The sequence below is a fragment of the Temnothorax longispinosus genome, chromosome 8 (assembly GCF_030848805.1).
Source record: "Temnothorax longispinosus isolate EJ_2023e chromosome 8, Tlon_JGU_v1, whole genome shotgun sequence".
NCBI classification, from domain to species: Eukaryota; Metazoa; Arthropoda; class Insecta; order Hymenoptera; family Formicidae; genus Temnothorax; species Temnothorax longispinosus.
Genome location: NC_092365.1, coordinates 10,756,671 through 10,768,387, shown reverse-complemented (window position 1 = coordinate 10,768,387; position 11,717 = coordinate 10,756,671). Strand labels below are relative to the sequence as shown.

Below are 11,717 nucleotides of genomic sequence, written 5' to 3'. Positions count from 1 at the left end.
TTCAAGAGTCTTTTTATTCTTTTCTTCCTTTGATTTATTTTTTCCTTCTGGCAAAATGACATCTAGTGGCGTCCGTAATTTCCTTTGCAACATCAGTTCCGCTGGTGTTACTCCCGTAGCTGCCGCTGGCGTCGAATGTTGTTTTAGTAGGAACCTACTGATTTTTACTTTCCAATCCCCCTCCTGTAAAGTCTTGAGGAATTTTTTTGTTGTCTGAACTGCTCTCTCGGCCTGACCGTTCGACGATGGATGATACGGCGCTATGAAGACGAATTCGATTCCGTTTTTTTGGTAGAATTTTTCCATCTCCGCCGATCTGAACGCTGTGTCGTTGTCCGATATGATCATCTGAGGGATTCCGAAAGAAGCAAATATTTTTCGGAATTCCCTGATTACGTTGTCCGATGCCGTAGAGGGAACGCGTCTTACCTCCGTCCATTTTGAGTAGACGTCCACGATGATTAAAAAAATTTGTCCTTGGAACGACCCGGCGAAGTCTACGTGAAGCCGCTTCCATGGCTCGTTCGGTGATTCCCATGCTTGTACTGGAGCTCTAGGTGGATTATTTCGCATCTCTTGACATTTGTCGCAATTTTTTATCTTTAGCTCGATGTCACGATTAATCCCTGGCCACCAAACGTAGGACCGTGCGTACGCTTTTGTGGTCACTATGCCGGGATGATTCGCATGTAGATAGTTTAGTACCTCTGGTTGCAAGGCTCTTGGCACCACTACTCTCGCTCCCCAGGTTAAGCAATCGTCTGTAATTGACAATTCGTCTCTTTTCTGCCAGAATACTTTTAGTTCCGGAGGTATCTTGCTTGGCCACCGTGTTTGTAGCCATTTCTTTATTGTCCGCAGTCCCTTATCTTTTCTTGTTTCCGCACCTTCTGGTGTAATCGGATTCTTCGTGATTCCTTCGAGCATCAGCACGTCCCCGATTTTTTCATCTTCGGCCGCCTCTTCCTGCAAGGGAAAACGCGAGAGTAAGTCCGCGTTTCCGTGGTTTTTAGCCGGTCGATAAATCAACTCGTAATCATACGCCGACAGTGTAATTTTGTACCTGTTTAATTTCGGTGATATCAGATCTTAATTTTTTTTCTTGTGATCGAAAATTTCCAACAGAGGTTTGTGATCGGTGATCAGCTTGACCTTCGCCCCGCTATGTATTGGTGAAAATGTTTGACCGCCTCTACGAGAGCCAATGCTTCTCTGTCCAATTGCGCATAATGTCGCTGTGTTTTACTCAGTGATTTGGACGAAAAAGCGATCGCTCTTTCTCGGTGATCCGGCATCTCATGCGCCAGTACAGCTCCGATTCCATGAGGAAATGCGTCGGCCGATAACACTGTTGGCAGGACGTCGTTGAAATGTATTAACATTTCCGATCCCGTGAGTTTGTTCTTCAATCCATCGAACGATTTCTGTTTCTTGTCGGTCCACTTCCATTCCGTGTTGTCATCCAACAGTCGGTGAAGGGGTTCCGCTATACGCGCACGATCTTTTATGAACCTCGCATAGAAGTTCACACCACCCAGAAAAACCTGAAGATCTCGCTTGTTTTTTGGTGCCGGTATTTCTTTAATTGCCTTTACTTTATCGTCGATAGTTTGAATTCCTTCTTCCGAGATTTTGTGACCCATTAGGAATTCCATCGAGTTTACTCAAAAAATTGATTTTTTGACGTTTATCCGGAGATTTGCCTGCTGCAATCGATGCAGAACTTCTATCAGTCTCTCGTCATGTTCGTCCGAGGTCTTTCCCTGAATTTTTATATTATCGAGGTATATTTGGATACCTGGAATACCAGATATTATCGTCACCATGTATTTTTGGAAAATACAAGGCGCTGCAGCGATGCCATCCAGCAGACGCATCACATTGAACAGTCTTATCGGTGTTCTGATTGTCAATATATTTGACGTCTCTTCGTCCACTCGAAGCTGTTTATAAGTGTTCTTGAGATCCACCTGTGAGAAGATTACTCCTCCGTTTAGAGTCGATAGCGCCTCCTCGACCGTGGGTAACGGATATTCCGAGTTCATGATCTCCGGATTCACCGTTATTTTATAATCTCCCACCATGCAAATTTTTCCGTTGGCTTTTCTCACGAAGATTACCGGCGTAGCCCATTCGGATTGGTCTACCGGCCGCTGCATCCCTTGTTATCATCGATTTCAACGCATCCGAAGCAGCTTCTTGCAGCCCGTACGGTATACGTCTGGCTTTTATAAAGTGAGGCTGGGCATTTTCTTTCAGTTGAATGTTGATAGGCGTCCCATTGTGTCCGGACAGTGTCGGCAGCGTTAATGATGCAAACTGCTCCAGTACCGATTCTTTGCAAAGCACTTTTTCTTTTCGTGTGATACTGTTGATTCCCGTAACCCTTATGCCTAATGCTTCGAACCAGTTGCGTCTTAATAGATTTTGTCCGCACTCGTCAACTATTACTAGCGGTAGAGTCGTTTTTACCTTTTTGTATTTAACGGAGACGTCCGTCGTTCCTATTACTTTCAGCGGTTTCTTCCCGTAACCAAAGAGTTTGGTTTTTTTCCGACCAACAAAATTTCTTTTCCGGTTACAGTATTTTGTACGTGTTTTTATTTATTAATAAGAGGTGTGCACCGTTATCGACTTCGAATTTTACTAATCTTGATTCGGTAAAAGTTTACAATAACTTACACAGCTCGGATTACTTTGACCTTGACATATGTTGTCAAGGACATAATACTGAGTAACTTTTCCTTATAACTTAATCGGCGGTCGCTTTTTATTAAAAAGTTATTAACAAAAAAAAGTTTGGCGACCTCACCGATTTCAATGACCTTGATATATGTTGTCAAGGTCATGACCCCGAGTGACCTTCAGAAGGTTTTAACCGTTGCTCGTTATTCGTTAAAAAGTTATTAACAAAAAAAGTTTGAAAAATACGTAGGTTAGATGACGCGCTTTACAAGTATTTAACTGTTTAAAGCGCGTCACTAATCTACATAGGTTAGATGACGCGCTTTAACAGTATTTAATTGTTTAAAGCGCGTCAACTAACCCATGCGTAAACTATTTTGGGGCTACCGCACCTCCCCCGAAAGCAGGGGGGGGGTGTGGGTGAACCTCGGTTCGCGTGAAAAGTATATGCGTGAACTATTTCGGGGCTACCGCACCTCTCCCGAAAGCGGGGGGGGGGGTGTGGTTGAACCTCGGTTTGCGTGAAAAGTGTATGCGTGAACTATTTCGGAGCTACCGCATCTTCCCCGAAAGCAGGGGGGGTGTGGGTGAACCTCGGTTCGCGTGAAAAGTGTATGCGTGAACTATTTCGACATATATATTAGTCATTTATGCCTTCCAATACTCAAAATAGCTGCTATATTTTTCAAACTTTTTTTGTTTATAACTTTTTAATAAGCAGCGACCGCCGACTAAGTTATAAGGAAAAGTTACTCAGTATTATGTCCTTGACAACATATGTCAAGGTCAAAGTAATCCGAGCTGTGTAAGTTATTGTAAACTTTTACCCTTGATTCTACTTCGACTTCAATAGTATAGTCGTTTTCCCTTATTTTTTTTCGCTCTTCGATTGAATTACCGGGCACGCGTATCGATCGTCATTGCTAACATCTGACTCTGAATCCGAATCCCGATTTATTTGTTGTGTTTTTGGCGTTTTTTTCTTCTTCCCCGATGTCTACGGTTTCGAGTTCTTTTTACTGATGCAAGCCCGGCTGATATGACCGGTTTTTTCGCAGAAATTGCATGTTTCGTTTTTATAAAAACATTTATCCGCGGTATGGTTAGTATACCCGCATCTGAAACACGGCTTTTGCGTCGATTCTTCATTTCGATTGTTATTTTTATTCTTATTAAACCCTTTATTTTGCGTTATTTTTTTTATCGTCGACACCTCGTAGTCTTTTATGATTTTTTGTTGCAATTCGGCTGCTTCCGCGTTGCCCGCAATTTCCAGCGCTTTATCGAGAGTCAATCCGTCTGTGTTTGTTTTGCTTACGTACTCTTCGTGCCTACGGCAAAGGTATCGCTGAAGCTCTTCGTTCGCTATCCCCGCCACAAACCTATCGCGCAGAATTGTTTCCAGTGGCAACTTCCCTGCTGGCCCGGTGAATTTACAGTCCAATGCTAGCTTGCGAATTTCGCTCACGAATTCTTGTAGAGTCTCGTTATTCCCTTGATTCCTTTTATGGAATTTAACTCGACCCAGTAGCTCGTTGATCCGTTTTCCAAAATGTTGTTGACATTTTTTTAGTATATTCTCGTACGAACGTTCTTTCGTGCCTCCGGTGAGCAGAGAGATTTAATAATCGCATAAATCGCGGTTCCTACCGCGGTCAGTAGCGTGGAACGTTTTTTTGACTCCTCGATAATATTATTTGCGTCCAAATAAAATTTGACTTGCTCGATGTAATCTTCCCAGCTCTGGCCTTGAGCGAATTCCGTCAGTTTACCTATCGCCGGCATAGCGAATATAGTCTCGTCTTGTTTACTCACGCTCTGGCTGCTTACAGTCCCTGTTGACTTGTGTGTGGACCCCTTTTCACCACGCGACTGCTGCGATTTTTTGTCCGATGAAAATTGCTTTTTCGTGAAATCCTCTAACAGCTTCCGTAGCTCCTCCGCGGTGGTTTCTTCAGAAATTGATCATTTGTAATGTTTACAGACGCGGCTTTATTCAACGTATATATCCAAGATGTTTTTCCTTCTGCCACATTTCTTTCAACTTTCTCGAGTAGATCACTCATCACTTAATGCACAAAGTTTTAGTCTTATTTTTTCCACACGCGTGATTTCTTTAGTCCTCGTCGCCAATGAAGGATATCAACGAAAGACTGGGAATTTGGTCGAACAGCTTTGGTCTTTATTCGATACAATCGGTAGCGGCACGCGAGACACAGCCCGGTTCGGAGCCGGCAGCCGACTGGCTGATCGGCGACTCGCGGGCCGACGCACGGTGTTGCCGTCGTCGTCGAGTATATGACCAATATTAACTTAATTTAAATCAAATTCAATTTTAATTCAAATAATCCAACAATAAGTCAGAGTTCAATTTAACAATATATTAAATTTTAATTTAACAATCAAAATTAAAGTTAAATTAAATTCAATAATTAAAATTAAAATCAATTTTAATCTAATAACAATCTAAACAAAACTAATTTTACTTTAATATCTAAATAAAAGTTAATTTTAATTAAATAATTCAAATTTAAAATCTATTTCAATAAAATCATTTAGATTAAAGTCAATTTAAAAAATCAAAATTTTAATTCAAATCAGAACCAATTTTAATCAAAGTTAAAATCGATTTATTATTATAAATTTATATTTTTCATATCTTTTGGTAATTATTTAGTAATACGGACCACCTTCCGATGACCTTGACCTTGACATATATTGTCAAGGTCACCCTCCTGAGTGACCTTCAGAAATTTTTAGCCGGCGGTCGTTATTCGTTAAAAAATTATTAACAAAAAAAGGTTCGAAAATTAAGCAGCTATTTTGAGTATTGAGAGGCATAAACGACTAATATTACGTTTTTTTTTAAAGCAGAGAATACTTTATTTCGCGAGAAAGTCGCTGCTTCACCAAAACACAACATTTAAAACAGTAAATTGTTGATAAATTGAAGTCTTTGTTAAAGCAGAAAATACTTTATTTCGCGAGAAATCGCTTTACCAAAAAAAAAATTACAGGACGAAATAATAGTCCATACCCAAAACAGAACGTTTATAGAGAAATATTCGCGAAGGTATTCCACGATATGGTCGTAGAGAGTACCATTTTAATTATTATTTAGCGGAATTTATGTTTAAAAAAGCATACGATTTTCATAAACAATTAGATGCTTTTTTCGAAATAATGTCTATTATGTATCCTTTAACAGTAAATATAAATGAATAAATATTATAGTAATTATTATCATATCGTCCTGTAATTTCTTTTTTTGGTAAACCAGCGATTCTCGCGAAATAAAGTATTCTCTGCTTTAACAAAGACTTCCATTTATCAACAATTTACTGCTTTAAATGTTGTGTTTTGGTAAAGCAGCAACTTTCTCGCGAAATAAAGTATTCTCTGCTTTTTTAAAAAAAACGTAATATTAGTCGTTTATGCCTCTCAATACTCAAAATAGTTGCTATATTTTCGAAACTTTTTTTGTTAATAACTTTTTAACGAATAACGACCGCCGGCTAAAAACTTCTGAAGGTCACTCAGGAGGGTGACCTTGACAACATATGTCAAGGTCAAGGTCATCGGAGGGTGGTCCGTATTACTAAATAATTACCATATTTTTTTCTTCCTTGTATTATTTTTTTCGGAAATAGCATTTTCTTATTTATATGTTTTCACTAATAATTAAATACGACATAAAGTATTTCTTTCATCATACTAAGAATACTTATTCAAAAGTTAAAATTTTGTTAAGACTTATTTGATATATATTTCTAGATACGAGAGCTATCTTCAAATTTAATCTGAGAAGAAATTAGAAAAGTTATATATATACATATATGTATAAAAGTTATAAAGTTATATTTCATTTCATAATTATTTATTATTTGGATTTTTATTTACTCTGCCATTTTTTTGCATTAATTTGTCATATATTATTACTTATTTGTTATTCATTACGTTTTATTAATCAAGTATTTCTTTATAAACATAATTTTTTACTTCGTTAGATAAATTATCATTATTTAAATAAACTTTTAACGAATCCCAAGAACGACCTCGCGAAAATGCAACATACAATTGTCCATGATTAAAAACATCTTTTCGAAGATCTATTGCAATTTTGTCAAAGGTCTGACCTTGCGATTTATTTATAGTCATAGCAAATGCTAATTTCACCGGAAATTGTCTTCTTTTGAAAGTGAATGGATATACATTTTCGCAATACAAAGTAATACGATTAAGAAAAACAATTTCTCCAGTTTTATTACCCGTCAAAATTTCACAACGTAATAAGTTATTATCTAAATCTAGAACTAATAATCTGGTACCATTGCATAAACCTTCATTGATACTAAGATTTCTAATAAGTATGACAACAGTGTATTTTCTCAAACGTAATTCATGCGGTGGGAGACACGTTGGGTTTAAAGAGTTAAGATATTCTGTCAAAATTATTTCATGTATATCTTCATTATCTCCAGTCGTTTCAGGAGTATCTACACTTGTATAAACTCTCTCTGTTGTTTCATCCAACAAACTTACTACTTTTTCGTTTATTTCATCAACATCGACATTTCTTGCAGATAATATAACGTGATTAGCCATAGTTTTATATCGCTTATGTGTTATAGGCTGCGGTCCATTTGATATTATAAGTGCTTCGAAGCATTCATTTTCTTCTTCTTTCTTCATTGAAAGAAAGGAGAAGAAGAATGCTTCGAAGCATTTGTAGCATCAAATGGACCGCAGCCATAATGTCTCCATACATGTCTTTTATTATATCAGAGTTAACGTTTGCTACACATTTTTCTGGAATATGAATATTATCCGAGTGATCATTTAAAGATCCGTTACCTAAATTTAATAAAAATTGTGCAAATTCTTTTTCTTGAGGTAAAATTCTCATATTTTGTGTCAATGAAAATGTTTTAAATTGTTTCCATAGAGTACTAAATTTTATCGATAAATTTATAATTTCACAACGCGTAGCTCCTTGTTTTATAGGTAATAATTGTCTAAAATCTCCACCAAGAAGAACGATTTTACCACCGAAATATAAATCATTTTGCATTATATCGCGTAATGTTCGATCCATTATTTCTAATACATAACGTGGTGCCATAGGAGCTTCATCTACAACAAAAACATCCACAAGTTTTAAATTTTCAGCTTCTTTAGACTGAACTTTAATGTTCGATGTAGAATCGGCAAAAAGAGGTACAGGTAATCCAAAAACTTTGTGTATTGTTTTTCCATTTGGAAGTAATGTCGCAGCAATACCAGTAAATGCCATGGTACTTACTACTTTTCCTCTGCTTTTAAGTAAATAATACAATGTTGTATAAATAAAAGTTTTACCGGTACCACCTGGACCATCAATATAAAAACAAGTATTATTGTAAGTATTATTGTTATTTATTGTTGCTTCTAAAATAATATCAACAATTTGTTTTTGTTCTACACTTAATTGTTCATATTGTCGTATACCTATCAATGTATCCTCCTCAATCTGTTCTTCATTGTCTATTATTACTTGTTCCTCTGTTTCTTGTTCCATTTCAGGAAAATTAGTAATATTAGATCCTTCTATTTGAAGCAAATTGTCAATATAATTGTAAGCTTTCTTTATTCCCATTATAAGTCCAAATCGTCTTATATAATCTTCGGACATATCTTTTTTAAACTCGTCCCATAACTTTTTCGGATAAACAGGTTGACAATGAATCAAAATTCGTACGAACAAGTTACGAAGTCGTCTTGGCATCATCCAAACTTTTGCTTCGTTCATTGCACGATACCATTCTTCATCATCTTCTATGAGTCCTAATGCTAAACATGCGGCACTGAAAGTTTCATGTACTTCGTTATTGACTGTTCTTAATTCTTGAAAACTCGTAGCTCCTCTAACATGTAATAAAAGTATACGTAAATGAAACAATTCTATCTGAGACGGACTGACGGAATACATACGACCAATACAATTAAAGTATCTTTGACGTTTCTCCCAACGATTAACAGTTCTGCCATTAATTGTAACTTTTTTAAATACATAATGAGATGGAATATCGCTATATAAATATTGTTTTGCTTCCTCATCTCGAAAATTTAACTCAAAATAATCTAACAACATTGTTACTCGTTCTACAGCAGATCTTATCGCATCATTATTAATGTTATCACCGATTATTACACTATGTTCGTTTGGTAAATGAACTGGTAAACGAAATATAACGTGACTCTTTTCTTGCAAAGGTTTACTTAAAATACGCCAACTTGCTTCCACTGGTCCGACATAACGATTTTCGATAAAATCTTGAATTTCGTCATGAATTATTGTTTTATCTATATTCTCTCCAATGATTACGGATGCAGCGTCATGACCTTTATAAATATATTTATACAAATATTTTACAGATCGTATGCTTGTAACTATTTCAACATTAATATGGCTATTAAATAAAAGCAAGAGCATTGGATTAAATGGAACAACATATTGATTATCAACAACATACCGCCCAGGTCTTTCATATAGCAATCCATTATTTCTTCGACGATATTGAGGATAACCATTTTCATCCATAATTGTCTCAGGTCAAAATGTTTTGAACATTTATAATTTATTAGACATCAATCTCCACATGGTCCATGAATCATATGTTTCATTACAACATTATGTAAATTTCCATTTTTATTAGGATCAGGAATTTCTGCGGAAATGTATTTATAAACTGTTTCAGAATTTAATATTTTACAGTTTTGTTTTAATGTAATTAACAAATGTATATACGGTAATCCACGTTTTTGAAATTCTATTACGTAAACATATGCTAAAACTTCACCAAAAAATTTTTGTCTAACGATAACGTCAATCAAATAATCCTTCTTTATATTAAATACACGAGCACATATATCTGGCCTATCTGCAGGTTGTTGACCCGGAAGTAAATTCTCTCTAATTTCGCGCCAATTTGGATTACAAGTCATAGTAATAAAAATATCTGGTTTTCCATACTTTCGAACAATAGCCATCGCATCTTGATAATGTTGCAACATATTACGCGGTGAACCTACAAATGTTGATGGAAGTATAACCATTTTTCCAATGTGAGCGTCGCTATTATTGGCAACGTTTGCTAAATAATCAATTAATCCTTGATATGTCTCAGCTCGTAATTGTTTTTGATTCTGTTTACAATAATTAATTCGGTCCTTCTCAATTTTAACATAACTATCTACAAGCCATTGCTGAAATAATCGTCTCCCCATGACAAAAATATTAAAATTATCACGTATAGCTATCCGATATTTTACGTATGCAGCTCTACTTACTTGTTTATTACTATTTTTTTGTTGTAAATTACTATGCCAACCTTGATTACCGTATAAATAATATAATGGATAAATCCATGGTTCTACATTTGGATCCATTGTACTGACTTGTTGTAATGTTTTATTATTTTTATTAAAAATTGTCACGTAAGTTTCCGGAATTTCACTATCTGCTGTAGTAAAAAAAACAGCTGCAACTTCATTTACTTCTTGCACATTATATCAGCCGCGATCGATGCCTTTTTTTGCCAAAAATCCTAATTGTAATTCACTATACTGTTATTTCCAGCTGTTTGCTGTTGCATTTGAATCTCTTCGTGCATCATTCGATAAGATTGTGCAAAAATGTTATTTTTCACATCTCCACGGAAAGTTCGACTTTCCATGCCTGTAGAGAGGGGCGAAAGTAACCAATTTCACGCCAGGATGGCATTAGCGGGCGGAAAGTAACCACTTTCCTCCCTGTTTAACGGGACGAAAGTGATCACTTTCCGCCCTAGAGAGGAAAGTGGTTACTTTCCGCCCGCTATGCCGTCCTGGCGTGAAATGGCCACTCTCGCCTCTCTCTAGGCATGGAAGTCGAACTTTCCGTAAAGATATTGTGAAAAATATCGTGTGCACCTCGAGGCGAAAGCTTTTTCAGACTTGTGTGATTTGTCGCCCTCGCCTTCGGCTCGGACGGCAAACTTCACGCTTGTCTGAAAAACGCTACTTTCGCCCCTTGGTGCACAATATGCTATGTACACACGGGGACAGGAATGCCTTCTCACTTAAAATTGCATGCGTATCGGAGCATATTCAGAACGCGTGCTCCGTCTCTAGATATTCGTTCATCATGACTGTAAGAGTATCCTCACAAGACTCTCGTATAGTAATGCAGCGTAACGTAACGTGGGTCAGCGCACAAGAAACGTATCGGTTAAGGTGTTATACGTTTTTTGTGCGTTGATCTACGTTACGCTACATTACTATACGAGAGTCTTGTGCGGTAACTCTTAATTATTCGGCAAAGTTGTCCCAACATATATTTTAAGAATATTTTATAATAATATATTTTAAATAAATAAATAATTAATTAATAATATAATCTTAGGGTGTATTAATTAATAATATAATATCAGGGAAAATTACGTTTAAAAAGTAACTCGTTACCGTAATTCGTTACTCATTGAAAAAAGTAACTCATCGTTACCCGCGTAACTCGTTATTCTCATTGAGGAAGTAACTCGTTACCGTTACTCGTTACTCATTGAAAAAGTAACTCATCGTTACTGTATATAACTCGTTATTCTTATTGAAAGAAGTAACTTGTTACCGTTACTCATTACTCATTGAAAAAAATAACTTATCGTCACCGTTACATTACCCTGTTGCAAAGAACCGATAGAAACTGATAAAAAAAATATATTCTATCTGAAAATAATGTGTTTTTGTCCTTGGAATCTCTCATAACTTCTGATAGAATTGATGATTTTTGGAATTTGTTGATTCAATCAAATTTTATATGTATCTATCACAACTGATACAAACAGATAGAACTCCAAAGAGACTCGGCGCAGGTCAATCTGAGATTGCAGATATTCTTCAAACTTTGGTCGTCTTTTATCTGCAATTGCAAATAATTTTAATGACTTGATCGTTTTTAATCAGCAATTGCACATACCTTAAAATTTAAATTTTTTATTGAACTCAATCGGAATAAA

The 11,717-nt window shown here is 36.3% G+C and overlaps 1 protein-coding gene across 1 annotated transcript; it reads right to left on the bottom strand.

Moving 5' to 3' along the window:
* Positions 1 to 2,067: 2,067 nt before the first annotated feature.
* On the bottom strand, positions 2,068 to 9,289 carry LOC139818268 (uncharacterized). Its single transcript, XM_071786888.1, has 3 exons — positions 9,198 to 9,289; positions 7,452 to 8,528; positions 2,068 to 2,569 (listed from the first exon to the last, which is right to left on the bottom strand). Exons 1-3 carry the CDS (start codon positions 9,263 to 9,265, stop codon positions 2,068 to 2,070), a joined length of 1,647 nt encoding a protein of 548 aa, XP_071642989.1. The 5' UTR covers positions 9,266 to 9,289.
* Positions 9,290 to 11,717: the final 2,428 nt, after the last annotated feature.